Here is a 22,593-nt window from a genome sequence, read left to right as displayed (position 1 = left end):
CAGGTAGGGATAGATTTGAATCCCCTGAAGTCTGCAATGAGCTATAACTGATGCCAGGCATTTCGTGAACACTCTGGGCGCAGTAGATAAGCCAAAAGGCAATGCTGAGAATTGATAATGCTCTGATCCTGCAAGAAATCTGAGGTATCTTCTGCAAATTGGTCTTATGGGGACGTGCAGGTATGCCTCCTTGAGATCTAGAGTTACCAGCCAAGACTCCTTGCCCAGCATGGGAAGAAGCTGCTGTAGGGTCAGCATTTTGAATTTGGGAACAATGAGGAATGTGTTTAAGGCGGACAGGTCTAGAATAGGCCTCCATTTGCTTTCTTTCCTTGGTACCAGGAAGAGTCTTGAGTAGAATCCCTTTTCCCTGTTCCATAGATGGTACTTTTTCCACAGCTCTCATTTTTAATAATTGAGATATTTGTTGTAGAGCTTCTGTCCTTTGAGTAGGTGGTAGGTTTGGCATTCCTCTCTTTTCTGGTAGAGTATGGAAATGGAACCTGTAACCTTGGTCTATAGTTTGCAAAATCCATTTCTCTCTTGTAATGCAGTGCCAGTTTCTTGAAAATAATGTTAGCTTTCCGCCCAAGGGTGCTTGTAGTTGTTCCCTGGTGGGCGGTACCACCGCCAAGTCACTGAGATTGAGTTGTTGTAGTGGTGGTGGCTGTATCCGTATCTCGTTGGTTGTTACCATGCCATTGGCGACCCCTGTAGGCACCCCTGGATTGGTTTCTGCCTCTAGTGCGCCTATTCCTGCCTCTTTGTGGCTTAGAGGATTCCGGAAAGGACCAGTTCTTGGAGGGCCAGTTCCTGCTAAACCTTGGAGGTTGAACTTGTAGGAAATCTTTTACTGTTTGCACAGATTTTGCTTTCTCTTCCATCTTTTTTAGTACCTGTTGTGCAGGGGAACCAAATAAATTGACCTTGTCCATAGGTGCATCCAAAAGCTTTGATTTGACATGGTCTGGTAATGCCTGTTCTTTCAACCATGCATGCCTCCTAATAACTGTGCCAGTCATGGCTGATCTAAAGGAAGCCTCCAGTGCATCATAGCCACATTTTAAAGAATGGTTACTAACCTGCTGTATGTTATGTACCATTTCCTGAACATACTTTTTATCTAAAGATTCTTCAGAAGACAGCTTTTTAGTCAACTGGTCAAGCATAAACTCTTGATATTGGATCATATGAAATTGGCAGTTCAAAGCTCTAGCTGAAAAAGTAGCAGAGGTGTAAACTTTTTTACCCCATCTCTCCAAGGACCTGGATTCCCTTTCAGAGGGGAGGGGGTTTTTAGAAGAAGTAGCTGCTACAGCTTTAGGGCCCTGGGATATAGTCTCTGGATCTGCAACCGGAGCCTTATAGAAATGGTGATGAGTATCCGGGACCCTGTAGTACCCATCGGGCTTAACAGGAGCCGGAGGTAAAGAATCAGGAGCAGTGCAAGCATCATTAAATGCATCAACAGAAAGGACTGGAGGTATAGCTAAAGGTCTATGTTGTGGCAAATGTAGAAAGGTCCTAAGCCTCTTTCTAGAGTCTGTGAAATCTTGGCCCTGCCACTGAAATTGTTCCCTCATTGCATGCAAGGTTTCCCCAAAGGAAAATTCCTCAGGAGGGGAGGCTGAAGGGATGGACTCCTCAGCATCAGAATCTTCGTAAGGGGAGTAAGAATCCTCAGGAGGGCCTGTATGTTCAGAGTCATCAGAAGAATCATCTGCGGATACTGGCTCAGGGGGCTCTGCTCTAGGTCTCTTCTGGAGGAGGGAGAGAGGCCCTGTCAGGATGTGGCTGGGCTCCACGGATTAAAGATATCAGATCCTCAGCCAAAGAAAGCATGTGGGAGCTGGTGCTGGGCCTGTGAGAAGGGGGCTTGGCAGGCACAGGTTTTGTTGTTTTGGCTGCTTTAGCCCTGGCAAAGGCCTTAATAGACATAGCTGGAGGAGGCCTAGCAGCTCCACGTGCAGGGGTTGAAACATCCAGGGGAATGGTGTCTGATAAATCCTGTGAAACCGCAACAGGAGGTTGGATTTCAGAGGCAGTCTCTACCAGGCTGGAAGAGGCCTCGGTGGAAGGCAAGTTATTGGCTGAAGAAAGAACCGCTTGCTCGGTTTCGGCCGAAACAGAGACACTCGTGGCTTGCTTAACCGCGGTTTCGGCCGAAACCACGGACCGCGAGTGTCGGTCCTTTTCTTTGCGTTTTTTAGTAATTTGTGTAGTCGGAGGATCCGACGGCATAATGTAGGCAAAATCAGAGCCGAATATCTGTTCAGCAAAGTCCGACCGATGTCTAAGCGTCCGTCGGTTAAAAAAAGAACAGGCTAGACAAGCTGCTACGTCGTGGTCTGGGCCTAAACAATGTATGCAATAGGAGTGGAAATCTTTATGAGGTATTTGTTTCCCACAAGATAAACAGTTATTAACTTTCTCTGACATCGGCTGAGGCAAGAAAGAGTCCCCAACGGGGTACTTGGCTTTACAGAAGTCTTCGAAGAAGTATTCGGTAACAGTAATCTCTGGATCTGACCAACCGGCACTTGCGAACAGCTTCTGCTTCGGGCGCCACGCGGCAAGAAAGACTGAGGAAAATGGCATCGGCTGATGCCTTTATACCCGAAAAACTGCCGCAATGACGTCGGGTGAAGTGAGACACCAGCCGAAGCCAGACCCAGACTTTGGAATCCGGCCGACCGAAGGGCTGCCTGACAGGACAACCCATTTGTTAAGACTGCAGATGCATCCTTGAAGGACATCAGACAACTGGTGCCAGAGCCATGGCCTCAAGCTAAATGCCAAAAAGTGTATAGTCATCCCCTTTGGCAAAAACAAAGTGCCCACAAATTACCACATAGGTGGTAATCCATTAAGTACAGAAGTAATTAGGGACCAGGGGACCCAAGCTGATAGCAATCTCTCATTTGACAACCACGTGGCCAAAGTGGTTAGAAAAACATTTTATATAGCCCACCTAATCATGAAGGGATTTCGCATCTAGATCAGGGGAGGTCATCGTGCCTCTTGTACTGGGCCTGATGAGGGATGAGTAAATGTCCCTTTTGGGATGTACCTTACCAGACACCTGCAGCAACTGGAAAGACCCCAAAAGTACCTCACCAAGAGGATCTAAGGGCTCAAACAGATGCCATATGCTGCCCAGTTAAAGAAACTCCAGCTCTACTCAGTGGCATACCGCCTGTTCAGAGGCAATCTGTGCCTGACGTATAAAGCCATGTCCAACCCGGAATTAATGGACATGCTGCACCTCAGAAATTCCAAATCCCATCGAGCTACGCCCTCGAGAGACTTGAACCTCAGCACTGAAATAAATAGGACATGCTGGAGGGACAGATTCATAACCCAGAGGCTCCCTTCACTCTGGAATAAAATCCCAGTCCAGGTTAGGCAGAGTCCCTCATTGACTCTCTTCAAGAGGAATCTTGATGAGTGGATGGGAGATCGTAGGTTTACCCCGGGTATCACTTGTCACTGTTAGAGGCACAGTATACTAACCTCGAAAAAGGGCATAACAAAATAAATTTAAAATGGGTGGCGAAAGCCAAACACATTCTGGATAGGCTTATAAATGCCCTAGGGCAGATAGCCTAGTATGAACCTATGAAACTAAGATCACTCTGCCTGGCAGTTAAGGAAACTGCAGTAGCCAAGCCGTGAGCTTCAGGCTGTTCAAGTTGGGATGAATCAGGTTCTATGGATGTGAGACCAACTCCGGGGGTGGATGGAGAATCTATGGTCAACCTAGTAGGCGAGGCAAAAGGAAGGGGAACCAAATCTGTCGAGGCCAATATGGTGCCGAGGATCACCTTGCTCTTAGACTGGCTTTCTTCAGAAACTGGGGAATGAGGGGAAAGGGTGGGAATGCGTAAAGACCAGAGGGCCAATCGTGGACTAGAGCGTCCCTGGGCGACTGTCCCGGAGGGGGAATCAGGGCCAAGTAGTTGCTGCATTTGTAGTTGGTCGGGGATGCAAAGAGGTCACAGTATGGACGGCCCCAGCGCTGGAAGATCTCCGCCGCTATTAAGGGATTCAGGGACCACTTGTGAGGTTGAAGAATGCACCAGAGTGTCTGCTATCACGCTGGAACTCCCAGGAATGTGCGTTGCTAGAAGAAAACGGTTGGTAGCAATCGCCCATTGCCATATCCTCATGGCCGCTCGACAAAGGGGGTAAAATTTGGTTCCACCTTGCTTGATGATGTACCAGACCACCGCCATGCTTTCTGATTAAATCGCAATTGTCCCAGACAGCAGCAGGGGGTGGAATGCTTGCAACGCCAGAAGCACCGCCCTCAGTTCTAGAACATTTATATGCAGATGGGCCTCCAGTTCGGACCAAGTGCCTTGGACTGTGTCCCTGACAGTCACCCCCCCCCCCCATCAGGGTGGTGTCCGTGGTCACTGTGGCCTTGGATTGCTGGGGAGAGAAGGGGCGAGACCATTGTGACAGATTGTGTGTCATCCACCAAGTTAAAATCCTGTTTGCACCTGTGGGTTACTCGAATCATGGCTGAAAGAGGATGCTGAAAGGGATACCATTGGGTGAGCAGTAGCCACTGTAGAAGCCTTATGTGAAACCTGGCCAGGGGGAAAATGGTGATGGAGGCTGCCATGGAACCCAACAGCTGTAGAACCGAGCGAGCCGTGGATTTCTCCCTTGAAAGGATTGGAATCAGTTGTTGCTTTATCCTTAAAATTCTGTGCTCTGGAAAAGCAGCTCTGCAGTTCTTTGTGTCCCAAGATAACCCCTATGCAGTCTGTCGCCTGAGATATGGTGAGATTGGATTTTTGCCAGGTTTTGGTTATGCCTAGCCTTTGTGCAGTGAGGAGGGAGTATGCCAGGGCTTTTTCCAGTAGGATGTCTGGTGGGGGTAGAATTGTGCCAGTCGTCTAGGTATGGAAACTCCTGGAATCCTTGAAGTCGTAAGTGAACTGTGACAACCGCCATGCACTTTGTGAACACTCTGGGGGCTGTAGAGAGTCTGAAGGGCAGTACTCTGCACTGGTAGTGACGGGCTCCCGCATGGAAGAGCAAAAATCTTCTTGATGGCCTGTCCACTTTTATGTGGTAGTACGCATTTTGAAGATCTAGAGCACATCCAATCATCTTTTTCCAAAAGCGGGAGGATATTGTGACCATCCGGAATTTTTGTACTCTAACAAACTTGTTCAATACACAGATCCAAAATTGGTCTCCAGTCCCCGGTTTTATTTGGCACCAAAAATAGTCTTGAGTAGAATACGGATCCTATATGGTCTGGAAGGACTATTTGGATGAGACTCTCTTAACAACTTTTCTATCTCTAGTGCTACTTCTTCCCTTTAACTGGGTGGAACGTCGGGAAGGTTTTTTGAAGAGACAGGACAAAGATCGAAGGGGATATGATAACCTCTGATTATAATCCTTTGCACCCAAGAAGCTGTGGTGATGGTTAGCCAGGCAGAAGGGTACAAGGAGAAATGTCCCCAACCACCTCCAGAAGAAAGGGGTTGGGCTGCTCTTCAGGAACGCTGGTAGGATTGGCCAGGGAAAGAATCCCTGGAACCCTGCTTACGTGGATCCCCTCTGCCCTGAAAGGAGCATCTTCCCTGTGAGTTTCCCCCTCTGCCTCTAGGGGAAAACTCTGCAAGTGTGTCATGGAAAGGTCCCAGAGATTTCCTGAACCAAATCTTCCCACTCTCTTGGTTTCGGAAGAAAGCACGATGAAGGGAAAGAATAATGGACACCTACGGCAGAAAGGGTTTTACAGTCCTGCTCACATCTGGCCAGTGGGCTTTTAACTTTGGGTCCAAACAACGAGGACGCAATGGGAGTGTTAAAGAAAGGAAGCCTTAAAGGGTTCCACGAAACTGCACAAGCGCATCCAGGCATGTAGTCTCAAGACCGCAGCTAAACCCACTGCTCTAGCTGCTCCTTCTGATGCGAGAGATATCAGTTGCATAGAGGAGTTAGATACTGACTCAATGGTGGCCAGCTGAGAGGCCACTGTCACGGACCTCAGACACAGCACCCGCCAAGGTTTCAGAAAGCTCAGAAATCAGATCCCTTTGAAGCCTGGTAAAGTGTGCCATATAATTCAGGGACCTCATAGTAAAGGTAGCTGATGCCAAGCTGCACTTCCCTTTCCTGACAAGGGCCCAGGACTCTGTTAGGAGGGTGGACAGTCTGGCTTTATTCTTCTGCCAGATCCTTTTTTATTGCGGCCGCCAACAAAGCAACCACAGAAGACCTTTTGACCAATGGGGATCTGCAGGAGGGGACAATCTTATCTGGCCTCCGGGCAATAGCTTTGACTGAGTCAGGAGCCTACCAAGCATGCTGCACAATAAGCCGGACAAGTTCATCGGCAGGTGGAGTAAACCAGAAGGTAGGGGGCCGAGCGCGAAAGGCCTGCAGGAACAGATTCCTCAGAGGTCAGATTAGAGGACTGCCAGTCACCTCTCTTTCACGATTTCAAGGATATCACCAAAGGATACCTCAGAGGGTGACCGAGGGGATCCTTCACCCTCATCAAAATCTGTCTCTATAGTGAGGGACTCCTCTGTGGAGTCCATGCGCTTCCTCTTGCACAAACTTTTCCGGTGGACTTCCTCAGCAGAAGCTGGGGAAGACAGCAGAAAAGGGGTTTCCTGAAAGTATATATCCTGAGGCCCCTGCACCCGGTGTCCGCTCGGTACAACTTGTGAAACCAGTGTACCAGAGGAGGGCAGAGGGACAGTCCAGTATCGCCAGCAGCAGCGAAAGCCTTCTCTATCAGTTGGAAGGCTGGTTCACCTGAAGAGGAGTGAATGTCTAGGACAAGGGTCACCCCTCCCCTAAGTGGCTCAGCCTGCCGACCCAGAGTCCCTGGATGGCTGTGGAGCAGCAAACTATGCGCGTCACAACTGACATCCTGGGTCATAGCAAAACTTTCCTGCCACAAATGCAACTGCGGATCCTTAGTGAGATCCATAAAGGGAACTGCAGAAGGGGAAGACTGTGCTATATCCATTGACTTCAAAGGCAATGAAGGAGGAGAATAAGAAGGGGTCTTTGGAGATGGAACTTTCCTGGGGGGGGTGGGATACCTCTGGCCATGAGTGCCTGATACACAAGACGCAACACACCATGTTCGGAAAGGCTTCTAGTGGACCTCACGGAGACTGAGGGAGAAACAGGCCTGTCAACAGAAGAGGCAAACTCTGTGCCCATCTCACCAGTCCGCACCGAGAAAGTACAGTTGTGTACACCTACCATAAATGTAGATGCTAGAGAGTCTTCACTGTTGCAGTCATGACTGTAGGGTTCTCCCCTGCAAGCAGGCAGCCCTCGGTCAGCCAGAATCCCAAAGTCTGGGTCCGGCGTCGGCTGTTCAGCCATGCTCCCTGACATCAGAGCGCCAGGAGTACAAAGCTGACAGCCGACACCATCTTCTCCAGTTTTTCTTGCCCCAGATGTCAGGAGTCCCAAAATGAAAAAGGTCCCATAACCTTTGCAAATACATCTCAGAAGAATGGTGAAAAAATAAGAGGGGACAGGAGGGAGGGAAACCCAGACTGCAACAGTGAAGACACTCAAACATCTACATTTATGGTAGATGTACACAAAGTACAGTTTTGTACCTACCATAAATGTAGATGTTAGAGTGCTAATACAGCTGCAGTCATTACAGATGGGTTCTCCTGCAGTCAGGCGGGTCCTCGGTCGGCCGAATTCCAAAGTCTTGGTCCGGCGTCGGTTGTTTTCGCCTTCTTCCCTGACGTCAGTGCGACACGGGTATACAAGACATGGCTGACGCCATTTTCTTCAGGCTTTCTTGCCCCAGATGTCAGGTGCCCCCAGAAGGAAGGCAATACATAATTTATATATCTATGTATAGTCATGCAATGCAATATAATCAAAATTCAGTAGTTGCAAGCAAATACACCATAGATGGATAACCCAAACAGGTTGTTTGTGGAGGAGTTAGCCACTAGGCCTGTACCAAGAGGGGAAGGAGGGAGGGAAACCTTGACTGCAGCTGTATTAGCACTCTAACATCTACATTTATGGTAGGTACAAAACTGTACTATGTTCATCGTGCACACAGCTGCAGTCATTACAGATGGGTAGAATCCCAAAGCTACGCACAGGGTGGTAGGCACTAGGTGGAATTAGGAGGAGCCAGAATGCCCTGCAACACAGCAGTGGCAAAGCCTGCTCTTGTTTTGGAGTATAAAGGTAGGTGGTAGTGTTAAGTGAAGGTATGCACCGAACTGCAAGTGGCTGCCTCCAAAATATCTTTGGTAGGAACTTCTCTGAGGAAGGCTGTAGAGGTAGCTGTGGCCCTTGTGGAGTGGGATCGGATGCCTGTAGATTTACCATGAAAGGAGTAACAAAAACGTACGCAGTGGCCTATCCATTTTGAAATTGTCTGTTTGGAAATTGGATTACCCTGAGCTCCTACAGCATAGGACACAAGGAGTTGTTCTGATTTCCTGAACGGCTTTGCTCTGTCCAAATAGTAACGCAGCTGTCTATGGATGTCGAAGGAATGAAGCAGACTTTCCCCTTTGTTTTGAGAATTGGGGTAAAACGTAGGTAAGTGTATGGCGTGATTTAAAGCTACCCTGGATACTACCTTAGGCATAAATGACGGGTTGGTTCGTATGGAAACCCTGTCCTGATGGAAGATGAGAAAGGGCTGCACAGCCATGAGGGCTTGTAATTCCGAGACCCTACGAGCTGAGGTAATAGCCAGAAGGAAAGCGGTTTTCCATGACAAATATTGCAAATCTGTTGAGGCAGCTGGTTCAAAGGGAGGCAAAGTTAATTTTTCCAGTACGTAATTAAGATCCCAGGCTGGGATTGGTTGTTTCCTTGGAGGTCTTATATTCTTAGCCCCTCGGAGGAACTGTCTTAAGAGTGGGTGAGAGAATAAGGGTGGATCAGTGTATTCTGCAGAAAAGGCTGAGGCATGGATTTTAATGGAGGAGAATGACAGTCCACTGTTCAGCAGCTCAGTTAGATACTGTAATATCTGAGGCAAATTCAGCTTTCTAGGATCCTGATCCTTTTTCTCATTCCAAGTGCAAAACAGTTTCCATTTTGCGGAGTAAGCTTTTCTAGTAGATGGCCTTCTGGCTTCCAAAATGACATCCTGTACCTCCTTGGAGAGAAGGGTCTGTTGTGGTGTTAAGGAATTTTCCATGCAGCCAGATTGAGTGTTTTCAGCTGACTGTGAAGAGTTTTGTAGCTGTGCTGAGTCAGGAGAGGCATTAGAGGTAGGGTCCAGGGAGGAGAAAGTGTTAGGCTCCTCAGGAGTGGATACCAGTGTTGTCTTGGCCAGTCTGGAGCAATCAGTATCATCTTTGGTCTGTCTGCTCTTGTTTTCAAAAGCACCTTGGTCAGTAGAGGAAGAGTGGAAAGGCGTAAACTGTCCGTGCTGCCCAACTGAAAGAAAGGGCGTCTACTCTCCAGGCCTATGGATAAAATGTCCTTGAGCAGAACTTTGTCAATTGGTGATTTTTGTGAGAGGCAAAGATCTATGTCTGGCTTTCCCCAGGCTTGGATTATCTTTGTAAACACTTGAGGATGCAACTTTCATTCGTGAGGGTGTGTCATTTCTGCTTAGATTGTCTGCCAGCGTGTTTTCCATACCTGGCACGTACTGTGCTTGAAGCTCGATTTGCCATTCCAGACGCTTGTTCCAAAGTGACAGGGCCAGCCTGCACAGGGGGTATGAATGTGTTCCTCCCTGTTTATGTACCACATTACTGTGGTGTTGTCTGTTCTCATCAATAATTGCCCTGGATGCAGGAGGTACTTGAAAGCCGTAATTGCATTTATCACTGCTAGCATTTCCTTTTGATTGATGTGAAGGTGCTTTTCCTTTCAGGACCATTTGCCCTGAATGCACCTGTCTGTCATGGGTGCCCCTCAGGCATAGTCTGAGGCGTCTGTTGTGATGACTTAATTTGCTTGAGGCTTGCTGAATGGTAGGCCTGCGTTTGTTTGGCATGCTTGAGCCCACCATAGAAATTCCTTTTGTAAACATGGAATTAGTGGTATTATTGTTTCCAAACTGTGGCTGTGTTGAGACCATTGTTTTTTTTAGGTACCATTGAAGTTTCCTCATATGCAACTTTGCACATGGGATTAGAAGAATGCAAGATGCCATGAATCCCAGAGCCTGCAGGATTTTCCTTGCAGTTAGCCTGCTACAATTTGCTAGTATCTTGAAGTACTGAGTTAGTTGCCCTTGTTTTTCTGGCGTAAGATAGGCCATCTGGGTGTTTGTGTCCAAGTTGGCACCCAGGAAAATTATTTTCTGAGATGGTGTTAGCCTGGATTTCTCTTTGTTGATTGTGTAGCCCAGGGAATTCAATAACTGTGTTACATAAGCCAGATGCTCCAGAAGTATGTGCTTGCTGTCCGCTTGGATCAGGCAGTCGTCCAAATAAGGGTATATTTGTATCCCTTGAAGTCTGCAGTAGGCAATTACTGATGCCAGGCATTTCGTGAATACTCTGGGTGCAGTAGATAAGCCAAACGGCAATGCAGAGAATTGATTGTTGATTGGACCTGCAAGAAATCTGAGGTATCTTCTGCAGCTTTGTCTGATGGGGACATGCAGGTATGCCTCCTTGAGGTCCAATGTTATCAGCCAAGACCCCTTGCCCAGCATGGGAAGAAGCTGCTGTAAGGTGAGCATCTTGAATTTTGGTACTAGTAGAAATGTGTTTAGGATGGATAACTCCAAAATGGGTCTCCAATCGGTTCCCTTCCTTGGTACCAGGAATAGTCTGGAATAAAAACCTTGACCTTGCTCGTGAGTAAGTACCTCTTGAATAGCTTTCATGTCCATGAGCTTTGAAATTTGTATTTGAGCCTCTGCCCTTTGATTGTGTGGCAGGTTCGGCATGCCTCATTTTTGGAAGAGTGTGGAAATGAAATCTGTAGCCTCTATTTATAATGTCCAGGATCCATTTGTCTTTTGTGACAATATGCCAATTTTTTGAAAATAATGCCAGCTTTCCTCCCAAGGGTGCTGCCACTTGAGCCTTGTTTGGCATGCAAAGGGGAAAGTCATTGGGTTTGTTTTCTGTATTGCTGTGCGTTGTCTTCACCACCTCTTGATGCTGGAGGTTGCCATTGTCTGCCTCTATGATCCCAGAGATTGTCCTCTGCCCCTTCCACGTCTGTATCTACCTCTTTGGGGCTTGTCCGTGGCTAGAAAGGACCAGTTTTTTGTAGGCCAATTTCTACTAAAACTTGGTGGTTGTACCTGTAGAAAAGCCTTAGCAGTTTGCATAGATTTAGCTTTTTCTTCCATTTTCCTTAGAATTTCCACAGCATTAGTACCAAATACATCCTTTTGTAAAGGAGCATCTAGTAATTTAGCTTTGGCATGATCAGGCAGGGTTTGTTCCCTAAGCCAGGCATGTCTACGAATGACTGATCCTGTAACTGCAGCTCTAACTTGAGGCCTCTAGAGCATCATAACCACATTGCAAGGTGTGCTTACCCACTTGTTCTGCACTATGCATCATATCCTGCAACTCCTTCAGATCTGGTTGTTCAGGTTGTGACATTTTATTCTTTAATTGTGATAACAGAAACTGCTGATATTTAAGCATATGGAACTGACAATTTAAGGCCCTCATGGCTAGAGTGGCCGAGGCATATACCTTTTTTCCCCATCTTTCTAAGGATCTAGACTCTCTTTCGGAAGGTAATGGATTCTTAGCAGTAGAGGCCTTCATTCCCTTGGGACCCTGAGAAATTGTTTCTGGGTCAGCATTATGGCTTTTGTTAAGAAATTGATGTGAGTTAGGAACTCTGTAGTACCTATCAGGCTTGACTGGGCCTGGAGGCAGGGAATCCAAGGCAAGCCTCCGAATAAACATCATCAAGTATGTCCAAGACAGGAGGTATCGCCAGAGGCCTGTGCTGAGGTAGAAGAAATTCCCTAAGCCTTTTCTTTGAATCTGAAAAATCCTGACCTTCCCAATGGAAGTGCTCCCTCAAGGTATGCAAGGTTTCCCCGAATGAGAAATCCTCTGGGGGGGATACAGAAGGAATGGACTGTTCTGCATCAGAATCTTCAAAAGGGGAGTAGAAATGCTCCTCTTCATCAGAATGTTCTAAAATAATGGAGCCCTGGTCAGAAGAGGGAGATTCTTCCTCCACTCTGGGTCTCTTGTCCGGTGGGGGTTGGGAACCCCTGATAAGAGTAATTAAATCCTCAGCCATTTTGAGCATCTGCTTTTTAGGCATGGGGCCTGTAGATGGGCCGTGTGCAACAGGCCTATGGGAGTGCATGGCTGATTTAGACTTGGTAAAGGCCTTGATGGAAAAGGAAGAAGGTCTGAAGACACCATAGGTGGAAGTAGATCTGTCCACATTAAGAGGTTCAACACTCGCAGTGACTTCAGTAGCTGTAGTCAGGGTGTGGGCCGAGGAACCTGCGGTCTCAGGTACAGAGGACACCGCCAGAGAAGCGTCATCGGTAGTCAGGTGCTGCATAGGCGCCTCACTGAGAACCGGACCACGTGTAGCTGGTCTTGGCGTGTTGTCGGTGGAGACTGCGGGCCTCGCGTGTCTGTCTTTGTCCTTGCATTTTTTGGACAAAACAGTAGTCTGAGTCTCCGACATTTTATAGTTAAAAGCTTTACCAAAAAAGTGCTGGGCTAACTCCGCCCGACACTTAATAGTGCATTTATTAAAGGTAGCACAAAAGCGACAGCCCAAGACGTCGTGGTCTGGGCCTAAACAAGGAATACAGAGGTAATGGAAATCCTTATGCGGTATTTGCTTCCCACAAGAAATACAATTAACTTTGTCTGACATCGGTCTGAGGCAAGAAAAGTTTCCCCAACGAGGTACTTAGCTTTAAAGAAGACTCCGGTTTCCAAATTTTCGTAATTTCAGGAGCTGGCCGACCGGCACTTGCGAACAGTTTCTGCTTTGAGCACCGTGCGGCAAAAAAGACTGAAGAAAATGGCGTCGGCCGTGTCTTATATACCCCTGTCGTACTGACGTCAGGGAAGAAGGCGACAACAACCGACACCGGACCAAGACTTTGGAATTCGCGGACCGAGGACCTGCCTGACGGCAGGAGAACCCATCTGTAATGACTGCAGCTGTATGCACGATGAACATCTGCACTATGTTCATCGTGTTTCACTGTTGCAGTCATGACTAAGGTAGAATCCCAAGGCTGAAAGAAAGGGAGGTGGTCATAAAGAAGAAGGGGCGGCTAAAAGGCCCTGCAAGACTGCAGAGGCAAAGCCTGCCCTAGACTTAGAGTAGAGAGGTAGATTGTAGTGCTTAGAAAAAGTATGCACTGAACTCCAAGTTGCAGCTTCCAAAATGTCTTTGGTAGGAACTCCCCTGAGGAAGGCCGCAGAAGTGGCAGCAGCTCTCGTGGAATGAGTCCGTATACTCCCTGGGATTTGCTTTCCATGAATAACAATCTGATTCCATGAGCAATCCATTTAGAAATGGTCTGTTTTGAAATGGCTTTACCTTGGGAACTTGAAGCATAAGAAACAAACAATTGTTCCGATTTTCTGATGTCCTTTGTTCTGTCCAGGTAAAAACGTAGTTGTCTGTGTACATCCAAGGAATGTAAGACCCTTTTCCCCTTTATTTTGAGGAGTGGGGGAAAAGGTTGGCAAGTGGATAGTTTGATTTAAAGCCACTTTGGAAACCACCTTAGGCATGAAGGTAGGATTAGTCCAGAAAAGATACCCTGTCTTGATGAAAAATAATATAAGGTTCCACAGCCATAAAAGCTTGTAACTCAAACTCTCCTGGCAGAGGTTATGGCTAACAGGATAGCTGTCTTCCAAGATAAAAACTTGATGTCAGAAGAGGCAACAGGCTCAAAAGGAGGCAAGGTTAGTTTTTCCAAAACATAGTTGAGATCCCAAGCAGGAATGGGAGGAGATCTAGGATGTCTTAAATTCTTAGCTCCTCTGAGAAACTCTCTCATGAGCTGGTGGGAAAAGATGGGAGGGTCTATTATAATGAGCAGAAATAGCAGAGGCATCTATCTTAATGGAAGAGAAAGAGAAACCCTTATGTAAGAGATCTGTAAAGTAAAGTTAAAGTAATGTTAGGAAGAAGAGGATCAGAATACTGAGCCTGCATCCAGGAACAAAATCTTTTCCATTTTCCTGCATAAGATTTTCTAGTGCTAGGACGTCTGGCTTCTAAAATGACATCCATAACCTGCTTGGGTAGGAAAGAAGAAATCAAAGGCCCTTGATTAACCAGGCCGCCAGGCTGAGAGTTCTGACATGAGAGTGTAGAACCTGACCCTGATGTTGGGACAGAAGGTTTGGAGACTGAGGTAAAACCCAAGGGGGCTCCAGGCATAGCTTTTTAGAGTTGGATACCAAAACTGCAGAGGCCAGTTTGGAGCCAGCAAGATCATCATCTTGGGCTTGTCCTGTTTTATCTTCCACAAAACCAGTGGAAGAGGAAGAGGCGGAAAGGCATATCCCAAGAGGTTCCTCCAACTGAATGACAGGGCATCCACTTTCCAAGCTTCTCTGTGGAAAATCCTGGTGCAAAAATTCTGTAGTTGATGATTGAGCTGGGATGCAAAGAGGTCTATGTGAGGACATCCCCAGACTGCTGTTATCATCCTGAATATTTTGGTGTCCGGCATCCACTCGTGTGGATCCGAAAGGTTTCTGCTCAGACTGTCTGCCAGGAAGTTTTGTTTCCCTGGTAGAAACTGAGCTTGAAGATCCAGATTGCAAGCTAGAGCTGTGTTCCATAGATCCATGGCCAGTCTGCAAAGGGGGTAGGAATGAGATCCCCCTTGCTTGTTTATGTACCACATAACTGTGGTGTTGTCCGTCCATATTAGTAGTTGTCGTGGTTGTAAAAGATTCCTGAAGGCCAATAGAGCTTTCTGAACGGCTAACATTTCCTTTAAATTAATATGCAGGTGCTTCTGATCCTTTGTCCAAAGGCCCTGCAGACAGTTGCAATGAAAATGGGCTCTCCAAGCATAATCCGAGGCATCCGTGGTTAGAATCTGAGTGGCAGGAGGCAGACAGAAGGGTTTCCCTTTTAGAGCACATGCCCTGGACCACCAAAGAAATTCCTTTTGAAGGCAAGGAAGGACGGAGATCAGTATGTCTAAACTGTGGCAATGCTGAGACCACACACTTTTTAGGTACCACTGTTTTCCTCATGTGTAGTCTTGCATATGGTATGAGAAGGATGCAGGAGGCCATGTAACCCAAAGCCTGCAGGAATTTCCTTGCAGATAGTTGAGTTAAAGTTGCCAAGATTCTGAAAGTTGAAGTCAGCTGTAATAGTTTTTCGGATGTCAGAAATGCCATCTGGGTTGTAGTGTTTAGAAGAGCACCCAGAAAAGTTATCTGTTGTGATGGTGTCAAATTTGACTATGTTTACAGAGAATCCCAGGAACTTGAGGTTCTGTACAAATTCTAGATGCTGGAGTAAGACATCCCCTTGCTGTCTGCCTGAATTAGACAATCGTCCAGATAAGGGTAAATTTGAATTCCCTTGAGCCTGCAGTAAGCTACTACTGGAGCCAGGCATTTGGTGAAGACCCTGGGCGCAGTAGACAATCCAAAGGGCAGCGCAGAAAATTGAAAGTGCCTCGATCCGACCTTGAACCTGAGGTATTTTCTGCGATCCTGCCTGATGGGAATGTGTAAATATGCCTCCTTTAAATCCAAAGTTACCATCCATGCATCTTTGGATAGCATTAGAAGTAGCTGCAGTAGATTAAGCATCTTGAATTTTGGAATCTCTTGAAAGGTGTTCAAGACGGACAGATCCAGAATGGGTCTCCATGAGTTTTGCTTCCTTGGGACTAGAAAGAGCCTAGAGTAAAAACCTTTTCCCATCTCTGAAAGCGGAACCAGTTCTATGGCATTCATAGCCAAAAGAGCTTCCACCTGGTTTAAGGCCTCCGTCCACTGATGTTTTGGAAGGTCTGGCCATCCGCTTGGCCTTGGCAAGGTATGAAAATGGAACTTGTAACCTCTTAACACCACATCCAAAACCCACTTGTCTTGGGTTATTTGAGTCCAATTTTGATAAGAGAGTTTTCCTCCGAGAGGGGCTTCCAGGCAAGAAGCTCCTGTAGCCCAGAGGGAGTCATTGAGTTTGTTTCCTTTGAGATTGTGACCTGTCCTCTCCTCCCCTAGGGGTGGAAGCAGTCCACTATCTTTGTCTGTAAGAAGCTTGTGTTTGAGGCCTTCCTCTGGAGCGTCTATATCTACCCCTCTGAGGCCTGTCTGAAGTGGGAAAGGACCAATTTTTTGAAGGCCAATTCCTGCTAAATCTAGGTGGCTGTACTTGTAAGAAATCTTTAACTGTTTGCATGGATTTCGCCTTATCCTCCATCTTTTTAATCACCTCCAGCTTTTGATCCAAACAAAACATTATGCTGAACAGGAGCATCCAATAATTTAGCCTTTACTTGTTCAAGCAAATTTTGTTCCTTTAGCCATGCATGCCTTCTAATGATGGTGCCAGAGGCCGGAGCCCTCCAAGGCATCAAAATCCAGAGTGTAAACCATGCTTTCCAACTTGTTCAGTGGCATGCAATAAGTCATGTAATTCCTTATCTGCACAGGCAGAAATGGAAGTAAGCTTTTGTTTTAAAACAGACAAGAGAAATTGCTGGTATTTTAGCATATGAAACTGACAGTTTAAAGCCCTAATGGACAAAGTAGCAGAAGTGTACACCTTTTTGCCCCATCTTTCTAAGGATCGAGAATCCTTTTCAGTAAGAATGGGATTTTTGGCAGAAGCGGCCTTAACTCCCTTAGGACCCTGAGAAATGGTTTCAGGGTCAGCAGAAAGGTTCTTGTATAAAAACTGGTGGGAATCAGGAACCCTGTAATATCTAGCAGGCTTAACAGGAGCAGGAGGAAAAGAGACGGGTTAAGTTAGCCTCCGAAAAGGCATCGTCCACAATATCCAAAACAGGAAGAACAGCCAGGGGTCTATGTTGGGGAAGAAGAAAATCTCAGTATTTTCTTAGATTCCGAATACTCCTGTCCTTCCCAGTGGAAATGTTCCCTCATTTCATGCAAAGTTTCCCCAAAAGAGAAATCATCAGGGGGAGAAGCTGAAGGAATGGATTTCTCAGCATCAGAATCCTCATAAGGAGGGAAAGAATATTCCTGGTCAGAAGAAGAAACTAAGGAAACAGAAGCCTGATCAGAGGAATCATAATAAACATCCTGCCTTGGTCTTTTATCTGGAGGGGAATGTGAACCCCTAATCATAGTAAGTAAATCTTCCGCCATCTTGAGCAACTGTTTCTGTGACTTGGGAGCTGGTTCAGAAGAGGCCTGTGTTGCAGTCTTTGATTTAGAAGGAGTCTTTGCCTTTATTAGAAGCTGAGTAGGCCTGAAAACCCCTTCGGAAGCCTGTACCTGCACAGTGGCTCCGGACCCATCCGAAGGAGCATTGTCCGAAGGTCCTGCAATAGAAATACTTAAAGGCCTGGTTGGCTCCTATGAGAGTCCATTTCGGCCGTCTGTTCTGAAATGGCAGACGACAGGGGCTGCAAAAGCGCCTCACTGATGGCCGAACCTGAAGCTGGCTCCGCTTGTGTGCTATCAGATTTGGACCTCGGAGGCCTGTCTTTATCCTTGCGACGTTTGTGAACTCCGGTAGCCGGAACTGTATCAGACGACATTTTGCAGTTCAAGCGCCTACCGAAGTAATGAAAAGCAAAATCGTACCTTTGCTTAATAGTACGTTGATTGAATCTAGCACATAACCGACAACTAGCTACGTCGTGGTCCGGGCCTAAGCAAGGAACACAGTAAGAATGAAAATCCTTATGAGGTATTTGCTTCCCACATGAAATACAATTAACTTTTTCTGACATTGGAGTGGAGCAAGAAAAAAGTTTCCCCAACGGGGTACTTAGCTTTGAGTGGAGAAGAAAATCTTTGGACCGAAGTATATCAGAAAAAATCGTCAGGAGTCAGCCGACCGGCACTTGCGAACTGCTATCACCGCATGGCAAGAAAGACTGGAGAAGATGGCGTCGGCTGTCAGCTTTGTACACCTGGCGTTCAGACGTCAGGGAGCATGGTTGAACAGCCGACGCCGGACCCAGACTTTGGGATTCTGGCCGACCGAGAGCTGCCTTCCGGCAGGGGAGAAGCCTACAGTCATGACTGCAACAGTGAAACACGATGAACATCAATGGTGCTGAGAGAAACTGGACTACAGGTGTCTGCACCAACAAAGTCCTCGGTGCAGAGGTCATGGTCTGCACAGATACAGGGATTGGTGCCGAAGTTGTTGTCAATATCGAGGCTAGAATCGACAAAACTGCAGTCAAAGGCGTTGGAGCCAACGTGGTCAAGGTCTGCGCCAACTGAACTGTCGGAGCAGATATAGTGGTAATAGTATGAACAGACGAGCCCCTCGGTGCAGACATAGTGAAGGCTGCAGGAGAAGATGGAGCAGAGATCACTAATGGAGCCAAAGGCCTCTGTGCAGAAGGTCTAGGCACCGAAAGCACTGGGGCTGACCGAGTGAGCTCCGGAGCTGAAACCTTAGCCTTTTTAGGTTTTGATTGGGAGTCCCCAACCGGGGACGAAGGCAAAGATTTATCCTTATGGGCTCTAGGAGGGGTTGAGGCCTCCGACTGAGAAACAGCCTCTGAAAAGGGAGATTTAAGTAGTCCCTTCAGTAACAGCTTGTTTTTCCTTTCCAACAAAGTTCTATTTGAAAACTTTTCACAGATAGTACAGGGTGGGTCAACAGATAAGTGGGATGCCCCCAAACAATAAACACACAAAGTGTGTGGATCAGAAGTAGGCAGTTTGTGTCCACAATCATAACACTGTTTAAACGCTGGACTACCTTTACCTGCCATGATAGCAAAAATAGAAAGCAGAAAAGGGTACCAGCAATGGTACAAAGGAATACCCAAAGGTATGAGAAAAGGAAAGGATTACCAACAATGGTAAGGGGAGAATACCTCGGGGTAAAAAGGTAGAGAAAAGAGAAGGAAAACCTGAAGAAAATATGGTCGCTAGATGTAATAGGGTAAGAGACAATGAAATACAAACTCTTCTGACAGAAAAGTAATATAAATGAGTAATAAACAAATAACTGTACTTAGCTGAAGCGAAGCAGCTTAAGACGACCAAATGGCAACGCGGCAAACGAAATCTGAGGTAACAGGGAGAGGGGGACTGTGGGTAAGAGTTTAGCTCGAGAGTTTGAAGCAGACGCGAGCTTGGAAAATGGCTGGGTACCAAGGTCAGAACCAATATCCATATGCAAGGAATGAACGAGGATTAACAATATCAGATTAGTTTTCCCTTGCATTCTGGCCTGTATTTCTGCAAATAAAAATCCAGTAGAAACATGCAGCAAAACAAACAAAACTTCAAATATAAGCCCACCACTTAAAAGAAAAATAGCAGTGACATCACAGGACTTTAAATACTGATCCAATAATTTTCTACCTGTTCACGTTTGATTTTTACGGTCTTCCTGACTGGATCACCTTGCACAATAGTTGCAGTAAACCACTGAGACAGAGGCTCCAGGCTGTATACACGTACTTCTGATCCAGTTAAGTTTCTGCTACCTTTAAAAGAAAGCAACTGTTAAAGATTTTCATATCTAGCATTATACAACAGTCCACAAGTTGTAAAATGTGAAAGCTACTGCAAATATTTTCTAAAATAGTTACTGCAAGTTGCTTTAACACTAACCTACTTGCTCCAATGTGCCTAGACAACACTGCCCTCTCAACAGCTGCTTACAAAAATATCAGCAAACTAAATCAGGCAGCCAAAATCTACTAAGACAATGCAACTGGGAATGCAAAACATTCCAAATAGAAATGCCGACTTGGACATGAAATGGGTCTCCTTCATGTAAAGGTGCGGTCAAAGTAAAAATACATACACAATATACTCCCCACATGATCAAATTACAGAAAACTGACATGCATTAGCAAAAAAGTGCAGTTGTGTACAGTTACTGTAACTGTACATGTTCTAGTGTATTCACTATTGCAGTCATCACATTTGGGATATCCCTGCCAGGACAGCCCTCGGCCAGTCCAAATACCAGAGGCCCAGTATTTCTGCGTCAGTTGCTGTCGCTTCAGGATTAACGTCAGGTCGTCAGAAGTATTAAGCAAGGCAGCCAATGCCATTGTATCAGTTTTTCTTGCCCTAATCTGTCAGGAGCACCCAAGTGGGAGCCAGGTTGTGGTGGAAGAACCCCACCAGTAAAAAAGTAAATACCAACATGCCCCTTCTAAGGAAAAAGGAAGAAGAGGGGGATGGAGGGAGGGAAACCAGGACTGCAACAGTTAATACACGAACATCTACATTTATGGTAAGTGCACACAACTGTACTATGTTCTTAGAGTTTCACTGCTGCAGTCATTACAGTTGAGTAGTTCCCAAAGCTATGGTTGGGAGAAGGAATTTAGATAGCATTAGGGCCAGCTATAAGGCCCTGCAAGACTGCAGTGGCAAAGCCAGCTCTGGATTTAGAAAAAATTGGTAGATTATAATGCTTGGTGAAAGTATGTACAGAACTCCAGGTAGCAGCTTCTAGGATGTCCCTGGCAGGGACGCTTCTGAGAAAGGCTGTAGAGGTAGATGCAGCCCTGGTAGAAAGGTCTGATCCCCTGGGGGATAGGTTTTCCATGGTGCTTATAGTAGAAATGAATGCAATGGCTTATCCATTTAGAAATGGTTTGCTGTGAAATGGCCTTCCCCTCTGCAGCAAATGCAACCAGCAGCAGTTCAGATTTCCTTTGAGGTTTAGTCCTGCCCAAGTAAAATCTAAGTTGTTCGTGCACATCTAAGGAATGCAGTATCCGTTCCCCTTTATTCTGTGGATTGGGAAAGAAGGCTGGCAAATGAATGGACTGATTAAGTGCCACACTGGATACCACCTTGGGCATGAAGGATGGATTGGTTCTGCGGGACACCCTGTCCGCATGAAAGATGATGAAAGGCTCCACTGCCATAAGGGCCTGTAATTCAGATAGCCCTCTAGCTGAAGTAATTGCTAAAAGGAAAGCAGTTTTCCAGGAATTCAGTTTTAAGCGTGCGTCAGCAGCTGGCTCGAAGGAAGGCAGAGTGAGTTTCTCCAATACAAAGTGAAGGTCCCAGGCAGGGGTTGAGGCACTTCTGGGTGTTCTCAAGTTTTTGGCCCCTCAGATGCTGCTTTAGCAGCGGTTAAGAGAAGGGGGGGTTCTGTGTTGTAATGAGCTGAAATGACTGAGGCATGGATTTTTATCGAAGAAAAGACAGGCCCTTGTGAAGCATCTCAGTTAAGTATTGCAAAATCTGAGGTAAATTGGGCACAGCTGTGCTCGTACCTTGAGAATGATTCCAGGCACAGAATTGTTTCCATTGGTCAGCATAAGATTTTCTAGTACTATGTCTTCTCGCCTCCAAAATGACATCCATCACAGGTTTGCTGAGGGCTACAAAGGGGGAATTTAAGTGATTAGTCGAGCTGCAAGATTCAATGTTTGTAGCTGAGGGTGCAGAACTTGGTTCTCCTGCTGAGACAGTAAGGAAGGTGTCTGAGGCAGGTGCCATGGTGAAATGTGTAACATTGCGCAGGAGTGGGTACCAGTGTTGGCGATGCCAGTCTAGAGCAATCAAAATCATCCTTGGTTTTTCCTGTTCGACTTTTAGTAGAGCTTTGGAGAGCAGAGGCAGAGGGGGGAAAGGCATGGACTGATAGGTTTTTCCAGATGAAGGACAGAGCATCCACGTTCCAGGCTCTTTTGTGATGAGTTCTTGTGCAAAATTTGTCCAACTGGTAGTTCTGGGGTGAAGCAAAAAGATCTGTGTCTGGGCTCTCCCAACTGCGTGTCAACATGTTGAAAATCCGTGGTTCCAGTTTCCATTTGTGTGGGTCCATGAGATTTCTGCTTAGTTCGTCTGCCAGAAAATTCAGCTTTCCTGGCAGGAATTGAGCTCGTAGTTGTACTTGGTAGCTCAAGGCAGTCTTCCACAATGCCATGTCTAGTCTTGCAGAGGGTGTAGGAATTTGTACCCCCTGCTTGTTTATGTACCACATAACCGTGGTGTTGTCCGTGTCTTGATCAGTAACCGTTCTGGATGAAGGTCGTCCTTGAAAGCTGTCAGTGCATTCTGTACAGCTAGCATTTCTTTTTGATTGATATGAAGGTGCATTTAATTTGGGCTCCATTTGCCCTGAATGCACTTCCCTGCCAAACGAGCCCCCCATGCATAGTCTGATGCATCTGTAGTTAGGGTATGGGTGGCAGGGAGTGGTGTAAATGGCAGTCCCTTGTTTTGGTGTCAGGCCTCTGCCCACCATAGGAACTCTAGGCACAGGCAAGGTAAGATAGAAATCACTGTTAACAGGATGTGACAATGTTGACTCCATAAACTTTTTAGGTACCACTGAGGTTCTCATATGCAGTCTTGCATATGGAACTAGAAGAATGCAGGAGGCCATGAACCCCATGGCTTACAGTATTTGCCTTCTAGATTGCAGGGTTTTTGTGGCCACCTGTTTGAAGTAAGTCACCAAATGAATTTGCTTTTCTGGCATAAGGAAATCCATCTGGGC

General features: G+C 46.5%; 1 protein-coding gene across 1 annotated transcript in view; it reads right to left on the bottom strand.

Moving 5' to 3' along the window:
• The window catches only part of KDM3A (lysine demethylase 3A), a 2,231,127-nt gene that overhangs the window by 1,763,964 nt on the left and 444,570 nt on the right, over nt 1–22,593 (bottom strand). Inside the window, exon 5 of the mRNA XM_044063465.1 lies at nt 19,479–19,603. Within this exon, the coding sequence (XP_043919400.1) occupies nt 19,479–19,603 (125 nt within the window). The remainder of the gene's footprint in view (nt 1–19,478; nt 19,604–22,593) is intronic.

This window comes from Protopterus annectens, chromosome 2.part1 (genome assembly GCF_019279795.1).
Source record: "Protopterus annectens isolate FY-2018-M chromosome 2.part1, PAN1.0, whole genome shotgun sequence".
Taxonomy (NCBI): Eukaryota; Metazoa; Chordata; order Ceratodontiformes; family Protopteridae; genus Protopterus; species Protopterus annectens.
This window is presented reverse-complemented; position numbering and strand designations above follow the sequence as displayed.